The sequence below is a fragment of the Tyto alba genome, unplaced genomic scaffold (genome assembly GCF_018691265.1).
Source record: "Tyto alba isolate M040663 unplaced genomic scaffold, T.alba_DEE_v4.0 Super-Scaffold_27, whole genome shotgun sequence".
Lineage (NCBI taxonomy): Eukaryota > Metazoa > Chordata > Aves > Strigiformes > Tytonidae > Tyto > Tyto alba.
The window spans coordinates 32,527,345-32,548,814 of NW_024881301.1; the positions used below are offsets into that span (position 1 = coordinate 32,527,345).

Below are 21,470 nucleotides of genomic sequence, written 5' to 3' on the forward strand. Positions count from 1 at the left end.
TAGCTGAGGGATTTGCACTCTTGCAATAGTTCTTATGTATTTTAATGTAGTAATATGAATAAATGTTTTTAAAATGTGTTGTTTGTTTTGGTTACGTCAATAGAATACACTTGTTTTTAAGAAATAATGATTTATCAGCATGTTGGTGAAATGCTTTAGGTCATACCACTTAGGGCTACTTAATTTTTAAGGTCTTTAGAGTATCTGATAGGTTAATACCAATAGACACAACTAACTGTTTAAATCACAAGAATACAAAAGTAGAGGTAGTTTGCATACTTAATCCTTTCCTAATAGACCTCAGCTCCTCTTACACCCATCTGTGTTGAGGAGTCTATACTGTAGTTTTCATCTACCTGTCCATTCAGTTAAGAGAATTACAGTGAACAGCTCATGGTGTATGTCCAGTGCTGAAGGTCATGAATGTTGCAATGTAGCCTCAAATGCAAAAACATCCTAAAAACTTTCTTTTAAGATGAATTATAGTATCACTACTGACTGGTTGGTAACTTCTTCTCAAAGAATGTAAAATTCCACTTGGGTCAGTCATCTGTTCCACCTTTAAAGATACCATGTTGAGCATAACACTTTTGCTCTTACCTGAAGAAAATAAACAGTAATATAAAATACCATGGTACGTTTTAGGACACTCATCTTCTTTACTTTTGTAAGACTGTTGAGAGTTACTGAGTGGTTGGCTCAATTAATTCCTTGTCATTGTCATTCATTAACAGCCTTATTTAAGTTGGTATTCAGTAACAGAATCCTGTTTAAAATCCTATTTGTTTTGTATTTGCAGATCATACCCCATGCAAATTGAATAGTTTTAAATTAATACTACAGAGTTTATATTCTTTTCCGCTTAGTTCTTTTCCCTACCTAGTTCATGTATAAAAATGAGCTAGATGTGAAGGCATTTTAAGTTCTTTGTTGTATCTGGAAAATGGGGTTTGCAGGTGTTTGTTTTTTCAAGCACAAATAGGGACCGTAGGTTTAAGTATGTAAGTCTTCAGGAACTGCACTCTGAAAAAAGGAGTAAAAAGAAATACTGTGCTATATCTAAGAAGTAATTTTTCAATATGATATATCATCTTAAGATATTATACTGTAACCATCCCACTAAGATACTATTTACGTGACAGAGCCTAAAGCTTCAAATATAATATATTTTGATGTGAAGGACACAAAATGAAAACAATACATCTGAAAGTAACTAGTAAGACTGTATGATTTGCCTTTGTGGTTTGAAGGAACTAAAGTAACTTTTATATAAAACATATGCAACTAAGGCCTTTGAAAAAAATGGAAAACAAGCATTATCAGGATTCTATGGAGTGACACTCTTTCTCAAATACCAGTATAAACAGTGTAACTAGCAGAATATATAAAATAGGTCTTTTTATCAAACACTATTTGAAAATACGTGGCTGGGAAAGAGCATGTTAAAAAATGTTTAGCAGTTAAGAAATTAAATTATTTAACTGTAATACATGGAATGACTAAAGGCTACATATTCCTTATTTTTGTGTGGCAATTAGAAATGAACAGACCTCTGGGTCATTACAATAGGCTGAAGCACTGCACATCCATATGTTATCTCCATAATTTCCAACTCACAACAGCACTAAATTAGTTAGCATTAGTTTGAATTATTAATGGCTAAAGAGAGAATGTAATATGCAATACTGTCTTTGTGAAAATACACTTTGTTAAAAAAACACTATACCAAGTAATATCAGCACATGTAAATTCCTACAGTATGGATAGCAAATTAATTTGAGAATTGCCCTCTAAGGTGAAGGCAGCTTTTTATGGCAAGAGCAATATAGATTAAGCAGCATTTTGACATTTTTTTGTATTTACCTTTCTGTTGCATATCAGAAACGGAAAGCTCTGATTGGCAGACCATTTCATCAATTAAAGGCATTTATAGAATTGTATCCGTACTTTGAGGAAGAATATCAGAATAAAAAATAATAGAATAAAACACTAGAATATTGACGTTCTTCTCCATGCATACATTTATGGATTTTAGCAAAGTTTAGGAGCAATGTTTTTTGGTCCTCCTGATAGGTGAAATTCACTTTAATTCACAAAGTTTGCAAACCCTTTAAGGCTTACTGGAAAAAGTAGAGTAAGTGGTTATAAAAGTTTGGTTTTAATTCTGCCTACTATGAACAAAAGCACTTTACATGAGTATGTGTGAATGTTCTCTCTCATTACTGATTGCAGTCAAGTACAGATGTATTATTACAGGTGCAATCTGTGGAAGAAATCCTGATCTCAGTTAACAGCATTAACCTGGGCTTCTAAATTACTCTTGGTTTATGCTGGCTTAACCAAGAAAAGAATTCTCATTTGTCAGTGTAAACCTGCTGTATATAGACAAATATACATCTCTTGCTGCTAAAATATTTTAGGTTTACTCTCTTGTATGGTTGGAGCCAGAAGAATTTAATTTCCTTGCATTTAAAACCATGGCAAAATATTTTCCTTGTTTATCTATTCCCCAAATAATTACGTTAAACTTGCTTTCATTTTCTCATGTTACATCTGCTATGTGTTTGCTGTTTTTCCACAGTGCATGTGAACTGGTGTTTGCATTCCTATTTTCACCATTTTTCATAATTCACCTCTTTGCCATGAGGCAAAATCTGTGCACACAGAAAGACTCAGCATACTCCCACTTTTGCAGATGGTCCTGCAGTTTGTTCAAAATCTGCAGCGATGCTCTATATCCTTCTGGAACTGGAATGCTTACTGTTTTATGTGGTATTTTTCCCTTTTTGCCAAATAAACATGAAGCAGGCTAACTTCTTGAGTTCTATTGAACTGACAAGATTACTGATGAATGTAAGTGGCAAACTCAACATTTATGATTGATATATTATACATATTCAGCAAGACTAATTTGCGATTCCATTACTATAGTCTGCCAATTCAACATGAGCTTTAATTATGCTGTATATTTCTTAAAAGCAATGATCTTTTTAAAAGCAGGGATTCTGTGTCACAGAAGTAGCATTAGTAGCATTACTATTTAGTAATATCCCCAAATGAACCTAATGTGAACAATGTCACATATGTTTTTGGTAAGCTGAGTTGACTGCTTTTAAATATCAACTTTTGTGCTGTTAATTATGTTAATGTTTTCCTATTACTGATTAAATAATATTCCACAGCAGTATTTCCACATAGCCTCAAGCAGTAAACAATAAAAACTTTAGACTTCTCTGTAACTGATGACTGACACAAGTTTGGAGTTCTCCTGTGTTTGTTTTAAAAAGCGTATAAAATGAATGAGGCACGTTTTATATATAAGCAATTGGAAAAACATACTAGGTCGTGTTTATTTTTTCTCTGATATGGGAGTTGTTTAATGGGACATTTCAAAAGACTGAAAATTTAAATTTTCAGGATGGTTGAGTGCAAGTAACTTTTAAGAGGAAAGAAGATTCTGGGAAGCAGTGGCTCAAAACTGAGCAAGTTATAAACTTTCTGAAGTAGTGTTTATTTTTATCAAAAAGTGATGAAAAATTTGAATTCTTGGATAGCCAGAAAAATAGTCAGTGATATTCAGTTCAATCCTGTCTCCCCAGTTTGCGTTTTGTTTTTAATGCAGCAAGAATACAGGGCAGAAAGTGTATTTTTACAGACAGAAACCCCATGGTAACACAGGCTGTGAAGAAAATCCATTGCCTGATAAAAGAAATAAATGGAGCATTTAGTTGGATTGCATTAGATTCTTAAATAACATGTGCCTTTCAAAGCCTCCTATGTATTGTGGAGCTATCATAGTTTAGATGTTAAAAGTTACCATCAAAAGTAACATCAAATACTTTACAATCATGACAGTATAGTTTATATTACACCATATAAGAATAGAAGAGATTGTTTTCCGAAGTGAGGGAACCTTTCATCATATCTTTTTCTTTCTTATTTGTATTAAAGAATTTAATTCAATGTCATTTAAACCCGGCTTTCAATTTTACACCTCTCGAGATTATCTAGTCCAACATCTTGCTGAAGGCAGGTTCAGCTATAGCAGGCTGCTCAGGGCCATGTCCAGTCAGGCTTTGACCATCCTCAAGGATGAAGACTCCATGACATCTCTGGGCAACATCCTCCAGTATTCAATCACCTTTACTGTATGATTTTTTTTTCTTTTTTTTTTTTTAATCTCCAACTAGAATTTCCTGGATTTCAGTTTGTGCTCAAATACATTTCTCATTTTCTAATGATATTATTTGAAAATCTCCATATCAAATACCTGCATGACATTGTAGCTATGTTATTTTTCTGTTGAACATTCCTATTGTAATGCTCAGCTCCTTTGTTTCATATCTTTTATCTTTCCTCTTTTTCCCCCCTTTCCCTTTTAAATCTTGAATAAGCATTTAAGTGAATACCAGCGCTTCATTTTTGTGGCTTAAATAAGTAGTAGAAAGAATCTGACTGCATGCTAACTGCAATTTTATAATTACCTGAAACCATCCAGAATATTTTCTCTTCAGGCACCTACTTACACAGGTTTGAAACCAAATTCATGTATAGTGCACTTCAACAAAAATGGATGAGGCCGAACCAAGAATTATTTTGTCTTGATTTCAACTGGGAAATAAGCAGAAGCAAGTGAAGTAGAAGCAGAGATCTCGTATTCATGCCAATGTAGCTACATGAGAACATCTGAGAAGAATACTCATTATCCAGGCAACAAGCCTTCAAATACAAAATTATTCATGAGCTATCAGTGTGTCCAGAAATATGGCTTTTATAGACACAACCCACCTGCAAAGCTGAAGAACTCTTCATGTGAAGGATGCATGACACTGTTTGCGCTGAAGGAAAAACCAGCTGAGTACCTAGGCTTCAATAGGGGAGCCGATATTCTCTGGAGTTTAGTTCACTGGAAATGATGCAGACGTCCTTTCTTTTACTTTTTAAGGTTAAATACGAACATGACCAAATCATAACATTTAGGTATAAGTATGTGTGGCCACCACAGCAGTTCTGTTTTTTTGCCTGGAAATTAGATTAGTTTAAAGGTGAATCATTTCTAACTGCATCCCATAATGGCTTATTTTTAACTTTAAACCTTTTGGTTTCCACATTTTCATTTTTCTACTCCTATAAAGGAAGGTTTCTGTTTTTGCCTCTGTCTATGTGAAGTGACATTATGCAGCAGACCGCAGATCTTGGCTCCCCAACTCCACTCCTGAAGGTCCACACGGTGCTTGGTGCAGTCACATGCTGGAGTTTGGCTCTCAGGGTCTTTTGGTGTGTTTGCCTCTGTGCGGGAGTTGCTGACAGTATCACCGTGTACTGGGTCTGTCTGGGATGGACTTGGTCTTCATAGTAGGTGGTATGGTGCTCTCTTGTAGATTTGTGACCAGAACAATGCTGATAACATGCAATTATTTTGGCTTTGGTGTGTACAGCATCAAGTTCGTCTTTGTTTCTCACTTGTGCTCAGCACGTAACACAGGGGTGCGCAAGAGCTTGGGAAGGGACGCAACCAGGCAGGTGATCTGAACTAACCAAAGACATATCCAGTGCCACGTAACATCCTTCTCAGCAGTAAAATGGAGAGGAGCAAGGTTTGGGTAAGGTTAGCAACCTTTTGTTTGGGAACTGGCTGGCTACTGGTCTGCCCACGGGAGGTGGCGAGTGATTGCCATTGCACCACTTTGTTTTTTTTTTTTTCTTGTTGCTTCCACTTCTCTGCTTATTAAATTATTTATATCTCGACCCATGAGTTTTCTTGCTTTTACTCTTCCCTTCTTTTCCCCTGTCCCACTGGGGGTGGGAGGTGGAGGAGTAAGCGAGCGGCAGTGTGGTGCTTTGCTGCCTATCAGGGTTAACCCACCACACCTTGCATGCCAACTGTGGTTCCACAATGGGGTGAGATCTGCCCAAGAACAGTCACTCAGCCCATTTCTCCATCTCAGGGATAACCAGAGAGCTCTCACGTGGTAATACCACAGGCCAAAGTTGGATGTGTCCAGTCATTTCAGCATAATGAAAGTTCAAAGCTCATTATGACTTCTACCTCACTACATTAAGAAAAGAAATAAAAAACTCAAAAAACTTGAAGATTATTTCTCAAAACCAAAGATGATTATATCTTAAAATAAAATCTCTTTAAGAAACCATCCACAGAGTTGGGTGTCAAGATGACTGCCCAGGAAATTCCATATGAAATGGTAAAGGACTGACAGTGAAGAGGACATTAATATGCTGGTACCAGGACTGAAAGAGAAAAATGTTTTGGAAAAAATGTGCAATAGAAAATATTTATAAAAGTTATACTACAAACACACATTAAAATATCCTTTAACTTTGCATTCATTACTTCAGTGAAGACAGAACTTCCCAAAAGAACAGAAATTCAAGCCCAGGGGAAGTGTAAGGCATAACAAGAACCTCCAATGAAGGAGAAGCAAAGGGTGACTAGTCTGAGGTGAGATTTCCAAAATCTTAAACATTATGGCCATACACTGATACAAATTCCAAGTCTCTCATAATTTCACTGAAAATATGTGTCTCTCTCTAAGAGACACTAAGCAGCCTATTTGGAAAGGCAATTCCACACTGAGTTGCCAGTCCTCCTTCTCTGCTCTTACATCACACATCTGCTTCCTACCTGGGTACTTCCACTCATCTCAAGGAGAGAGGCATGGAAGGCCACTGGCACTCATGGCACTTTTTCAGAGCTGGCCAGATACTCTATTTTAGTAAGCAGAAGCCTACAGAGCCATGAGGCATGGGTCCTACTGATTTAGGAGCTAGATTTCTGTCATACAACTACTGAATCTTATGAAATGTATAAGTACACTTAAAATAATACAATTTTTAGCCAAATCATAACTCCTTTACTCCCAAATAAGCAGTGCCTCACTGTGTTAATGAGATGTATACAATGAACAAGGCATTCTTTTTATAAAATGGCAAAATCAAGTTATTTATATTTGTATCTGGAAGTGTACTTATGGTCTAGGTACAAATGACACATGAAATACTTCTTCCCCTCTTCCAAGAAAAAAAAATAATCTGTATCCTGTGTCATCTTCTACTGCCACCAGCAGACTGACAGCTCAGGTGTATTATTTTCTGTATCCCTGCTAGGAATTCTAGCTACCGGAGAACTGAATTTCCAGTACAGTGTTGACATACGTGCACAGCCACTTCAGGGCAAGTTATTATTTACTTGATTTTTGTGTGATTTAAAACTATTTAAATCCAATAATCTGTGTTCTCTTCTCTTGTTCTTCTTGTGACTAGACTAATACCATGCATGACTTTTCCACAGGACCGTCTGTGCAAGGGATAGTTCCTTGATTTCTCATTCTGTCACTCCTCTTCCTCTCCTGTACCATCACTGGGGAAAATATTACCCAGTGATGGCAGACAGATGCTCAAAGTACAGATGTGAGGTGATAACTGGAATCCACTGAAGTCACTGGCAAAAATCCCATGGTCTTCATAAGTACCAGAAAATCATACTACGTATGGATGCAAACCTGGTAACCAGGTTACACCATGGCAGTAAGTAGCAAAGGGTAGGCAGGAATTTAAGTAATAGTCATCTGCTTTTAGCTGTTGATTCATTAAGTCATCCCTCTAGCAAGAGCTTGAAGAAGACAATCACATGTTTAAGTGTCTTCTTGAGCTGTTGCCTTAACAGGTATTCAAAGCAGATGTAATGTAGGAGTTGGTGATAAACTAAACTAAAACCAAAATGAATCTAAGCAAAGGCTGTTGGTGGCTGAAGCAGGGAGATGTGATTCACCTCACATGTTGTCTGGGTCAGCTTCAGTGCTAGAAATACTTTGATGGATTCAAAGAATTGGTTCAAAACCTTCCTCCTCAACACAGAGTGTCACAGACCCCATACAGACTGCCAGAAAGAACTAAACAGTTGAACCAGCACCAGCAAGGTGGCAAGAGCAGGGTCTGAGGAATGGTGCAGCTACGAACCAGCTCTCTTACCCCCGGATTAACAATGTGGAGCCACATCAGTGGAGGCTTGTTTGGCTGCGCTAGCCCTTCCAAGCTGCACTTGTCACATCCATTATGCATTACATTAACAATGCCCTGTGGTTACTCATCATCATTCCCACCAACTGAGCGATGCTATATTCTTTACATCACAGAGGAGGTTGTTCTGCTGAAATGTGTTATGTCTGAACAGAGTATTAGGAATTGATTTTGTCTGATTCATTTTTCATAACAACAGCTACGAGAGACCAGTTTTGTATTACCCACTGCTCCAAGTTATCTTGGCTGTGGACCAGTAGATATGAACCAGTGGAACTAAGAGAAGGAGCTGAGCCACCTCTACACTACAACAATATTCATAAATGAGAGCATGTTCTCTGAAAGCATATTCTAGCCCATTTTTTCAAAAGCAAGAACATCAACGTTTTGTCATATGCTGGCTCTTTCCTGGCCATCTAAGCTGAAAATAAGAAAACAAAACAAAAATAAAAAACAACTAACCAACCAAAAAAAAAAAAAAAAACCCAAAAAACCCTCATATGATGAAACTAGAATATAAATGTAATGTTTTGGCCATGGTGCATGTATACAACAGGACAGGCAATGATACAGTACTTTCATCTGTATTGTCTATATAAAACATTTATTTTTAAGCTCTATAATGGTATTATAGAAATACATAGAATATTTTATAGAGTGTATTTTAGTGTACTCACTGAGAAAATAACACATTTATTAAGACAGGTATTCTTATGTCCAGATGTTTTAAATATATGCACTTCTTTGCATTGCAGTATTATGTTACTTTGAAAAACAAAATATCAATATTTTATTCTTTGCTCCTCACCAGAATCTTCTCATTCAGATTTCCCTGGGTCATCTAGGGTGCTCACTGCTGTGAGATATTTTATAAAAACCACGAAAAGTACTTAGATTTGTTGATTTCCTATATTTGTTTGCATTCATGTCTAGTGCACATAGCTTGCCGTTCAATTCTCCAAGTGCCTTCTTCATAAGTACAGTGACATATAGTGCATTCATCAGTTTTCACCTCCCGGCCTGCTGGAATGACAATGGTTTCTGCAAAGCAGTTCGGGCCTAAAAAAAGGAAAGAGTTTATTATGCGATACCCATGGCACACTGTAATCCAGCATGGTTCAGTTTTAGTCTCGAGCACAGAAAACCTAACACAAAGTGAGTAGTGCTGGGCACATCAAACAAAGGTGAGCATCGTGCACAAGGTGTAATAGCAGCAGAGGGAGTCAGGACACTGCCCTCTGATGTGGCTGGGTGTTTTCAGTACGGACTGTCCTGTCCTCCCTCAGGGAAGGTCCAACAAAGCCTTTCTGTGAAACATGTGACTGTCTCAGAGACCTGGGCACGAACTGACAATGAAGATAAATACAGATTTAAGCTAGAGAAAAAGCCAGCTGTTGATAATGCAGCAGTGCTCCTGTAGGCTGCTAGAGAGCAGATTATAAATGTTATTCCTTTTTTTCCAATGTAAACAAATACTGTATTTTGTGTAGTAATCAAAGTATCAGATCAGTCTTTTTTTTCCATTTCATGAGAAAATAGTCTTTTTCCAGTAGAATGGAGTAGCTTCAGCCTCTTCTGAATGAAGATGCTTTTTGTGGATAAAATGAAATATTCCACTTCATGTAAGTCAGCAAGTCTACAAACACCCCTTTTCATAGTACACCAAAATAGCTTAATTTCCAAGGATGAGGCAGGAGAACAACCCACCAGCACAATGTTCACAACACAAATCTGGTTCTTTCAAAAGGTGACATCCTCGCATCTCTCTGCTGGAGAAGGCTGTGAGTGCTGTATTATCTACAGTTCTGTTAAAAAACAATCCTACTTCTGCGTTGAGAATCCACACGCAGTTGTAAAGCAGCACTAAACCCTACCAGTCGCCTCCTACCTACACACTGTCATGTCCTCAGGGGAGCCTGGCCCTCCCATTCACTAAGCACACACACAGCTGCTCGGGGAGAGCCCGACCAGTCAACAGTGCTTCGGTACCACTGTCCATCAGGGCAGGATGTGCACCAGGGGCCAGCTGAAACTCTTGGAAGAATATGGTGTGCAAAACACCTATCGACTGCCAACCTGTTTGCCACACAAGTAAATAAACCACAGATGAGGCTCAGGCTTCCACTGCCATGGGTCTACTCTAAGTCAAACAGTATGGCGTCTTCTAATGAAATGTCTTTATTAAGTGCTTCCTCTGAAAACCAAAGGTAGGGGCATGCTGTGCACTTTAAAGCACAAACCAAATAGTTCACAAATCAATTTTAATAGTTATCTCTTTGGATCAGGTTATGTGTTTGTGTACTGACACAGCAGCCTGAGAATTAGATGCCAAACTGACAATAATAAAAGCCTTTCCTCACTGAAGAGTTACTGTCTAGAAGAGACATGCAAGACTTGCAGAAATTTGCTTCACCAGGTTGTACCCATCAATCTTCTGAATATTTAAGGCAACATTTTGATTCAGGACTGACTTGTTGACAAGTTTTTTTAACATGTGACTTCTTCCATGGTTTTGGGTGGCTTCTTGCCCATTCAAGGGTTTGGATGCAGAATGGAGAGCAAAATACAGCGTATCTCATGTAAAATTACCTGCTTTACTAACCTAATGTTACTTTGATACTTTCGTGCTTGCAGCCCCCTCAGTCTGTCCATGCAAAATATCACTGGGATGGACAACACAGGAAGAAAGACTTCAGGGTGCCCCAGCTTTCAACTGAGATAAATCATCATTATTAACTATGCTGTCCTCGGTGGACCTGTAGAAGTTTTCAATACTAATCTATTAATTCTAATTAACTCTAATCAGTTAAATACTGTATTCTTCTTGTACCTAATAACCTTTCATCCCAAGATGGGTTCACCTGCACATTAGCTAAAGATCCCTGAATGTTTTGCATGCTGGCCTGTAACAGCCCCATAATTTACAAAGCTATATGATATAAAGAGTTAAAATATTAAAAGCAGAATCTACTTTCCATGGAGAATTTGTATGAAACCTACAAGACCACTTGAAATTTAAACACTATGTAAAAGGCACAAGAGGAACAAGTGATGTCAATCCACTTGCAGGATTTATTTCATTCTGGGAAAGTAAATGTTACAGGCTATACTTGGTTATAAAAATCAACCAGGGAATGAAGTAAAAATAGTGCAACACACACAATATAATTCACTAGGATTCAGAATGTAAATGCCTCCATTCACAATTAGCAACACCTTAATGCCATGTATGACGAGTCCTTCTTACATCAGAAAGTTATTAAATGTAAAGACACGAGTTAGCCCTAAATTTTTAAACTGTTTAATATGGGGGAAAGTCATTGCTTTGGTAAATCTACAGAAGAGCAGTAACCATCTACTTGAGAAAGGGACTCTAAAAAAATAAATGACAACAACAAACATTTTTTTAGTATCATGTAACTCTTCTATAAAAAACTGGCTACTTTCTGGTTCTGCATTTGCACCTACCATAACTGTAACTACAAATCCTATATAGAATCCTATATAGACTGGCAACAGTCAACTGGCATCCTTGCCTCACCTTTCTCTGCACTATTGCATATGCACAATATTGTGTTTAATGTTACAGAAAAGGTCATCTGACTGTATATATCTGACTGACATCATGCACATAAATGTCAGTACAATAGTGTCCAAACATGGAAAAATAATTCCACAGCTCTCCTTTTATCATTTCTCTCAACCCTCATACTTGTAGGGAAAAAACCTCTGAGCTTTACCCCAAACCTCATTCAATTTTGAAGCTGTATGAGCTAGTGATGGCTCTTGGTGTCCTGTGTGGCTCCCTTCCCACCAAGCAGGCGATGCTCATCCCCTTCCTTTTCCTCTGAGGAGCAGTCACAGACACCAGACTTAGAGGGCTGAACTGGCCAGAGGTGACAGGGGGACACATGGGGCAGCAGGGGGGGGACCCTTGGTGCGGGGCGCCCTGGTGCTGCCAGCAGCCCTCCCCCAGCCCAGGCCAGTCAGATGGATGGTACTGATGAAGCAGCTAATGATCCCGTTCTTTGTCTGCCTAAACAGACAGTGAGGAAACTGAGGAATTGAAGATTTTTAAGCAGAGAACGGGGCAAGGAGGCAGAGGGCACACAAAGGCTGGTGGTAGACTCGAGTGCCATTTTCTCTCTCCCTTGGTAGAGGGAGGCAGAAGCAAATGTATCCTCCACATTCAGAGCGGGTAAGCTGCCCTGAAGGCATGGCATTTGCTGAAACTACTGCTTTACTTAAAACTGGGCCATTTATATTGATTTAGCAAGACTTTCAGCTTCCCATCACAAAGGGCACGACATTTCTTAGTTGTTAAGAAATTTGCAAAATTAACTGACTTAGCACATAAAAAAGCATTTCCAAGTAAATGGGGGCTGTTCCAACTCCAAATTGGTGGTGGGCTTTCTGACCAGATGTTGCTGTTGCAGGAGCAGTGAAATCTCTTGTCCTTGGTCTACAAAGTGGGCTGTCTGCTTTCTGAGCTCCTGCCTGGGAGCACTGCTGCTTTGCCCAGCTTCAGCACCCAATACTTGTTCAGTGCAGCAATAGCTTGTTTGAGTTTGATCTATAGTATCAACCTCCTCCTGGGTTCCATCCCCAACTGCATACACTTACGTAGCTCTAAGGAAGTCAGTGGTGCTGCACTTCTTCACAGTAGATGAAGATCTTGCCATATCACTCTCAAATCTGGCAGAAAATTCAATATGACATATTGTACCAATTCTGAGTGCAGCTTGAAATCTACCACGAAGTCATTTGTCTTCCTAAAGTATGTACTGGTGCTATCAGACCCTGGTTGAGCCATACCATGCTAGGATCAGGAGAGATTTCTTTCCTAGCGCTAAGGCACAGCTGCTGCTGTCTCAGTGATGTTTCAAAGCAGCGAGTTCAGTGCAAATCCTCAGTACTCACACTGAGCACCAGATTGGCACACAGCTCTCAGCTTCCCTGCATCCAAAACAATGAATCCTAGCTCCCAAAAGGAACATTTATACTGGGATCTAAGGAACTAGGAAGGCATTTGTCTTGGGTTTGCATGGCAAGATTCTGGTAGCTGGGGGTGGCTTCTGTGAGAAGCTCTCAGAAGCTTCCCCTGTGTCTGACAGGACCAGTGCCAGCCGGCTCCAAGATGGACCCACTGCTGGCCAAGGCCAAGTCCATCAGTAACAGTGGTAGCACCTCTGGGATAATGTATTCAAGAGAGGAAAAAACCAAACACCCATGCAACAGCAACCGCAGCCAGGAGAAAGGAGAAACAACCCTGCAGACACCCAGGTCTGTGAAGAAGGAGGAGGTGCTCCAGGCGCCGGAGCAGAGATTCCCTTGCAGCCTGCGGGGAAGCCCACGGCGGGGCAGGCCGCGCCCTCAGCCCGCGGGGAAGCCCACGGTGAGGCAGGCCGTGCCCTGCAGCCCGTGGAGGTTAACGGTGGAGCAGATCTCCACCTGCAGCCCGGGGAGGACCCCACGCCAGAGCAGGTGGACGTGCCCAAGGGAGGCTGTGACCCTGTGAAAACCAACACCGGTGCAGGCTCCTGGCAGGACCTGTGGAAAGAGAAGCCCACGCTGGACCAGGTTTGCTGGCAGGACTTGTGACCCTGGGGGGGACCCACACTGGAGCAGTTCATGAAGAGCTGTAGCCCACGGGAAAGACCGGCGCTGGAGCAGTTCGTCTAGGAGTGTCTCTGTGGGAGGGACCACACGCTGGAGCAGGGCAAGAGTGAGAGGAGCCCTCCCTCTGAGGACAAAGCAGTGGCAGAGACAACGTGATGAACGGCGGCAAGCCCCATCCCCTGCACTGCTGCACGGCTCAGAGGGAGGAGGTCGAGAAAACTGGGAGCGAGGTTGAGGCCAGGAAGAAGGGACAGTTGGGGGGATTTGGGTTTGTTTCTCATTATCCTACTCCATTTTGATTGGTAATAAATTAAACTAATTTCCCCAAGTCTAGTCTGTTTTGCCCATGACAGTAATTGGTGAGTAATCTCTCCCTCTCCTTACCTTGGACCATGAGCCTTTCATTATTTTTTCTCTCCCCTGTCCAGCTGAGGAGAGCAGTGACAGAGCAGCTTTGGTGGGCACCTGGCATCCAGCCAGGTTTAACCTACCACAGCATATTTGGTGGTTAATTCATTGAGAATTTATAATGGAATCCTCACCTCTTAAATGCTTAAAAACCAAAAAAAAAAAAAAAAAAAAAAAACAACCCAAACATATTATTGAGATAAATGCTGCTATTGTAATTTTTTTTTTTTTTTTAAAGTCCTTATACTGGTCCTGTGAAAAGCTTCCAATGACTTCTATGTTATGCTTCAGTGTTGACAAATGCAACAATCTAATTAAAATGCAAATTTTGTTATCTGGGAAGAAAACAGCCGTTACCAATTATCAGCAGAGAATGCCCAAGCCACTCACCTACAGTAGCAATAGCACCTGTAACCTTGACAACCTCGCAAGAGGCTCTCTGAAGCTTCTCCTCCTCCTCCTTCTCCTCTCCTTGCCACAAAACCACAGCTGTATGCTACAGAGTTGTGCCCTTTTCCTCTGCAGCCTGCCCCTGCTTCTCCATGAGCACGTGTTCCGATCAGTTAAAAAATGTAAGATACAGCAATTTGGTAAATTGTGTTTTAATCAACTGTTTTCATCATGTGTTAAACCAAATTATGGACAAAGAAATCTGTTCAACTGCAAGTTAATGCATTTGCCTGGAGAGTAAGTCACAGCAAATTTTTGCCAATTAGAAGTACAGTGATAACCTCCGTAATATAACAGTTTGATAGAAGATTGCTTTGCGCTCCGGTTTATACTAAATTCCCTATCTGCCCCTTTATTAGCAGCTTGCAGCAGTCAAACAGATCACTTCCAAGGTACATGATAGCAGTCCCATCGACCCCGACAGTTTTATGGCATTCATCACTGTGGTATTAGACCACCTTGTAAATGACATAACCTTAACATTTAGCTAAATCCCTATTTTTTTCCTATTTTTTTTTTTTTTCACTGAGAGATTTCCAGCGGTTACAACATGAAAAGACAGATCCTACACTTTGTCCTGGAAGTACTGAGAACCATGACATTATAGAAGAAATAGCTGTGCTGGGTGAGAGCAGAGGTCCACCTGTACCTGCAGCAGCAAAAAGGAGATGCACGGGGAAGTAAATGGGGACAGAGCAAACACCCATACACAGCTTCCAGCACTTTCTGAATCAGAGACTTTGTAAATGGCTCCTGTGTGATGAGTTAATGGATGGAGTTAGTAGGTTTCTTTATGATTAAGCTCTCCAACATTCTGCTGAACCCATATAAAGAGTACTTGGTGGCAAGGTCCACAGGTCTTGCACACAGGGTAGAACAGTTTTCTGTTGCTGTCTGATGCCCTCCACCTGCTACCTAAAATTGGTATTCCCAAATCCTCATACTGGAACAACAACACATAGTAGTAACAACCCCCCCTTTGCCATGCCATTCATGAGCTTATAGACCTGTATCATGCTTCCCTTCCATCACCTCACCTCACCTGCAGCCTGAGGAAGCTGCTTCTGCATGTCATCATCCCTGCTGACCTCCCCAGACCTCTCCCAGTTCTCCTACCTCCTTTTTGGGCAGTGAGGACTGGACCTGCACACCACACGCAAGTTGTAGAAGTACCATGTGCTTGTACAGTAACCCAGTGATATTCGCTGTTTTGTTTCCCATTTCCCTCCTACTTCCTGACATTTGCCTTTCTGTGGTGACCACTGATGAAAAAGCTGAGCTGACATTTTCATGACACCATGTATTTTGTAGGAGACAGAAATCTTATAGAAACAAATGTTTCATTAGACTCATGTCAAATCTGCTGCTGCCTTTGTGTGTTACAGAAAAGTTTCATTTTACAGCAATGCTACTTGACAGTCTTCCATGTACAGTAAGTGTTCCCATTGTTCAGTAATTTCAGGAACATGCCAGGGAAAGTGAAGCCTTCCCTCCCACCTTTCAGATCTTTCTTCTTTCTGACGTTTCAAGACTTCCTCCAGGATCTATTGCAGATGACAGAGAGACTAATGGAACATCGAGCTGGATGAAGAGATGTCGACAAGCTCCCTGCCTGCATTTCAAGCTGTCTGCTGCTGCAGATGACCTAGAATGCCACAGCATACAACCAAGGACTCTTCCCAGCTGGATGTTACACCGGGGAGCGATGACAGCCAAGGACCCAGCCATGGATTAAGGGTGGCTGCGCCTGCTTCCCTCCCAGTGCCCTGGGACACAGTGACTTACGCACCTGCAGGGATATCTGGGATGGGTTTCAAAACTTGGTAATGCAGCATGGCGAGATCAAAATAAGGCTGCTCTGCCACGTAGCACCGCAGCAGCAAGATTTTTGAGAAGCAGGCATTACCTCCCTTATCCCTCTCGCATCTAATCACTTCCTCCAGAGATGGTATCAGTACCTACTTTGTGCCCTTCCAATTTCTGATCTCGTCTAAAGGGTCTGTATCTCCCCGATTTGATTTTGCCTCCCTCTCATGTGGATATATATATAACAGGTCTATCTTTTGCAAAACGTCAGCTTGGAAGATAAAGCACAAAAAGCAGCTGGCAGAAGTAGTCTGTGACTAGGATTACAGCAGACTGTCACCCTCTCACAAAAATGAGTTCATCACCCCTGCTGCTGTCACAATTCTGACTGCTACCAATTCAGTGCAACCTTTTACTCGCCTCAGTACCTTTGGACACTACTGAACCAAGTCCAAAAGAGAGTTTTCAATTACAGAAGAAGGATTCAGGTAGACGCAATTTTAAGAGCAGTTTGGGACCCTGAAGAACCATGTACTATTTCTGTGGTTTATCAATGCCTTAAGATACTGGCAGCCAGAGAACCATGGTAAATAGCTTAACAGACTTCCAGTAAATGTGTATATATACTACAGGGAGAAAAAAAACCTAAAAGTATTCATCCATTTTGTGATTTTACTTAGCTGCTACAGGAAGTAACAAAAAGGCAGTGTGTGCAATGTGCTACCTTTCATGAAAGCAGCATTTTGTTCATGCTAGATAGAGCCTTGGTGCTTTTAAGAATGATAACACCCCTTCCTCTGTTAGGGTTGTGTTTTGTTAAATGCACAGGGAACTGACAGATTGGAAGAAAATCTGCCAAGGGCAAAACAATTAAAAATAACATTTTGCCACCTAATTTATAAGGATGGGTATAGCAGCATCTGCTGTGAGTGGACAGAGAGAAGAAAGCTTGGTGAAGTTCTTCTGTTAACTAAAAGGGCTGATCATGGCCTCTGTGGCACTGCTGTGACAAAGTGGGTATTAAAGCTCCGGCACTTGCTGTAGTCTAAGTGTGCCTCTGTGTGTGTGTGTGTGCGCGCATGTGCTTTATTACGGAAGATAAAACAAGCTATAATCTTACTTAGAGTTGGGTTTTAGTGTTCTGTTTATGAGACTCACAAGCCCTGTTTATGATTAAGTTCTGTTGTTTTATTTTTTCATTTATCATGTGTGACAGCACTCTTGATTAACATTTTGTTCTAGCCCCCGTCCAAGAAATTGGAGCAGTGTCCAAAAATCCCACAGAACACAAAACAAAGCCACCATGGCCACAGGACTGATCTTATCCACCACTGCTCCTTCCCAACTCTGATTCTCCATCGCCTTGCACTGTGTGGTGATGTTAGCAGCCCTGGAATGGCAATACCAAATGCTACTGAAACCATAGCTGCACAGTTGCTTTTGCCTCGGTAGAAATTGCCTGCAGGAAGGGAACAGTCCATAATCTTGCTGCTGCCACCACCATCCCCTTGGATTTTCATGTGTATTCAGAGAGAAGAATTTCAGATATCTGCTTTTGTGTACTGAACAAAAAGAAGCAAAGGAACATCGAACACTACACAATCCAATACCACATGAGCCAAACAGAAAGCCTTGGAGCATAAAAAGGCCCAATTAAATAGGAGGCTCAAATGTCATGAAAATAAAATACATCAAACAACTTCCTTTATCAGAAAAAATATAGAAAGATTTGAATACTCTACTTAAAATGATTTTCAAAAGTCCTATGACTTGTAAAGGGATATTGTGTTCCACCCAGAAACAGCACCAATTAGACATGAGCTGAACACTGTGTGTATCTTACAGAAAATTATATAAACACTTAGAAGCCAGCAGGCTGTGCATCAATTTTGTGCTCAGCTTTCTTGCAGCTCAGTCACCACCCACATGATTAGGAAATTAGAGACACCAGGTTTACATCAGGAACACTCATGATGTCTCAGACAACAGAAACACTCAGGGGCCAGCGCTGCTCACCTACAGCCCAGCTCATCGCTGGTCCTGCCCGCTGGGACCAGGATTTCACCAGCATCACACTCGCAGAAAGCTGCCTGCCTGCCTCCCCCCCCCAGCCCGCCACAACCCCCTGAACTAGCCAGGCCAGACAGTGAACTGGCCTGGGGTAAAACCGCCCTGGAAGACAGGAGGATGGTTTTGATCCAGGACATGCCCTGCAGCACAGCGTCCTGCAGAGATGCTGGTGGTGGAGCGGAGCCCAGCAGCTCCGTGGGAGCGCGAGTACGCCGCAAAAGCATTGGCTACTTGCTTGGGAACTATTTCTGAAGCCCAGAGAGGGCGGTCATGTCTAAGAAAACAAACTGATGCATTGCCAAGTGTTCCCTCAGTTAAAGAAATGCAGAAGCGTTGCCAGGCGCTGCGGGGACAGATGGACTGACAACGGTGGTGGGACGCTGTGTGGGCCGCAGAGGGGTGAGCTGCTGCCTGTCCCAGCACTCGTTGCATGGAGGTTTAAAAGCTCTGCTGCTGAGGTTAACGGGGCTAATCCTTCCCTTTCTTATGCTGTTTGCTCATCCTGGCGACCCTGCTGGGCTCGGCAGCGTTCCTGGAGGCCTGGTGAAAGACCCGCTCAGCTCTGTGCCATCTTCTTTGCACCGGGAAACATCAGCTTCAGACTAAGCAAGCCACGTGAAATGCCTCAACAAGTTATCCTAAAAACTATTATGCAAATTTAAATAGACTCTGCACTTCCAAAAGCATGCGCTACAGGCCGGTAATTTAATGCATCAGAGATCTGCTGCAAACACTAGAACTAAAAGCACATTTTAATTAGCCAAAAACCGCAGCACTGTTGTGCTGTAGCATCTATCAGGCAGGTTAGTTAGGTCGCTGAGAAGTGTACAGTAACTCAAGCAGTAATGCACAGGATTGTATGCATCCGGAAACACATACTAAATGTGGGATGCTAATGAAGCAAGAGATTTCGAGAATTTGGAAAAATCCCTAGACTTCAACTAAATTGAAAGCTAAATTGGTACCAAAGTACAGTGTAATGCTGCTTTGGCAATGAAGTGGAATCTAAATCAGTGTATTTTTCCAGTCACTGTAAAACGCTGGCAGCGAGAATATGGTACACAAGGATGGCCGGCGGCTACTTCCTGCTACAAGGAATTATTCAATGAAACCAACAAAACACTGTCAGTCAAGCATCAGCTGTTTTTTCACCCTGTTTTAGAATAAACAGACTGAACACTGTTAAATCAGGGATTGTCTGTCTTATTGAGAACCATTTCTATCAAAATATTGAATGCAGCATCACACAATTCCAGAAAGACTGTCATTGCAGACGGTGACAACTCTCCCAATTAAACAATCCCCCTGCAAAATTAGATGTGTTATAAGGGGTTGGCTTTTTTGTTGTTATTTTGGGTTTTGTCTTCGTAACCCATGCTTTGTTTTTTTTTGTTTTAGTTATGACCTTAGGGGTTTGCCTACATAGACAGATTTCTAGCCCCTCATGCAAATTCACTGGAGTTGCTTTGCTCTGGTTGCAGTACCACAGAGGTACCAAACATGTCTCTCTCTCTGGGTAATCTGCTGCTGAAGTCCTAATGTGCTAACCTAGAAAAAGGCATCTCCGCTGAATGAGATTTTTTGGTTTGGTGTCTTAAGACACCCGTGTAACCCTCTTGTACAGACAAGCTGTGAGCAACATTGTCAGCTGCAGAAAACAGGAACAGAAGTTGAGACTCTGAAAGGGAATAAAGCTTGTGCAGTAACAGAAGTGAGTGGTCCATCACATCTGAACTGCTCAGCTTCATACCCCGAGACTTTCGTCCTGCGGCAGTTTCTGAACCGCATCTGCGATGCTGTGCTCATTTTATCCATTTCCTTTGAGTTACATAACAAAAGGTAAGAACCCAGCCGAGGCCGATCCCAGTGCAACTGTTCTTTAAAACATAAAAAAAAACCCCAGTTCCACAAAGGACTTTCTTTAATACGTACTGAAGACTGACCAGCGCCTCTCCCCATTCTACCTTTCTTAATTAGAATATTTCCAAAAATCTGCCTCCTAAAAATAGATTAATAATACTCTTTATTACAGGGATAGAAATGACAGGAATCTATGCTGAAAAATGAATTACAGTTGTCGGCATGTCATACATTACTTTAAAATATAATGAATTCTAACAGCATCCTTTGGCATGCATTGTTAGTTTCGCTGACTGAAATAAAAAGCTGTACTTCTAAAAAGCAGGTGTAATGCATGGGAATCAGAATGGAAACCAAAGAACCTGTTTATTCACCAGTCCTAATTAATTAATTACTACTACCTCTAGGTGTGAAAAGTTACAAAGTCTACAGTTGTAATTGCTGGTTGTTTTGACATAATACTAATATTATGTGAATATACCTGTAAAGAACAGAGATGTTAAATTTTCCCAAGAAAAATGCCTTTATCAACTTTAAGATGCACCTAGGTTACTCCACAACTGAGAAAAATCACAGTATTTTTTATGAGCAGAAGAGAGGTTATGCTTTGCCCTCCATGCTGTTCAATCAGTAATTCTACCTTTTCTTCCCCTTCAGTGATTTTCCCCCAGTGGTTATGAAACACAGCACTGAGACAGCTTGCTTTGGAAAGACTGTATTTTGTACCTGTTCAGGAAGCTAAAGAAAAAATATCAGAAAAATGTAGCTGTGAGAGCACACCCTTCCTGCCCCTGGTACCCCGGGCAGCTCTGCTCCCACAGCCGGTCAGGGGAAGTCTGGTGTCAGACCCTACTCCAGTGCTTTCTTCCCGCCCAGCCACAGCCACAGACCTGGCGGTAAGTCACTCAGGACCCATCTTTGCCAGCTAAAACCGAGGGATCAGGTCCAGGCCAGACACCTGCGGCCCCTGTGTATGGAGGGAAAGGAAGAGGCACCTCCAGGGATCAGGTCATCGCACCTCCCTCGTCCAGGTGCTGCCACAACGGGTCACGAGCCTGGTCTACAGGTTGTCCCCTTCACCAGCATGCAGATGCCCTCCTCGCGTGTCAGCCCAATCTCTGCCACGGGCTCATACCGCTTTCTTACCTTACTGAGGTCTGGCACAGAATAAAGACTGAGATGCTAAAATAGCATAGCAATTTAGACCATAGAAATACTCA

The 21,470-nt window shown here is 41.2% G+C and overlaps 1 protein-coding gene across 2 annotated transcripts in view; it reads right to left on the bottom strand.

Annotated features, from left to right (window-relative positions):
* Positions 1–8,605: 8,605 nt before the first annotated feature.
* Positions 8,606–21,470, bottom strand: part of VWC2 (von Willebrand factor C domain containing 2) — a 62,203-nt gene continuing 49,338 nt past the window's right edge. For both annotated transcript variants that reach the window (XM_032999367.2, XM_032999368.1), the window contains exon 4: positions 8,606–9,096. In XM_032999367.2, the coding sequence (XP_032855258.1) occupies positions 8,945–9,096 (152 nt within the window). In that variant the 3' untranslated portion in view covers positions 8,606–8,944. The remainder of the gene's footprint in view (positions 9,097–21,470) is intronic.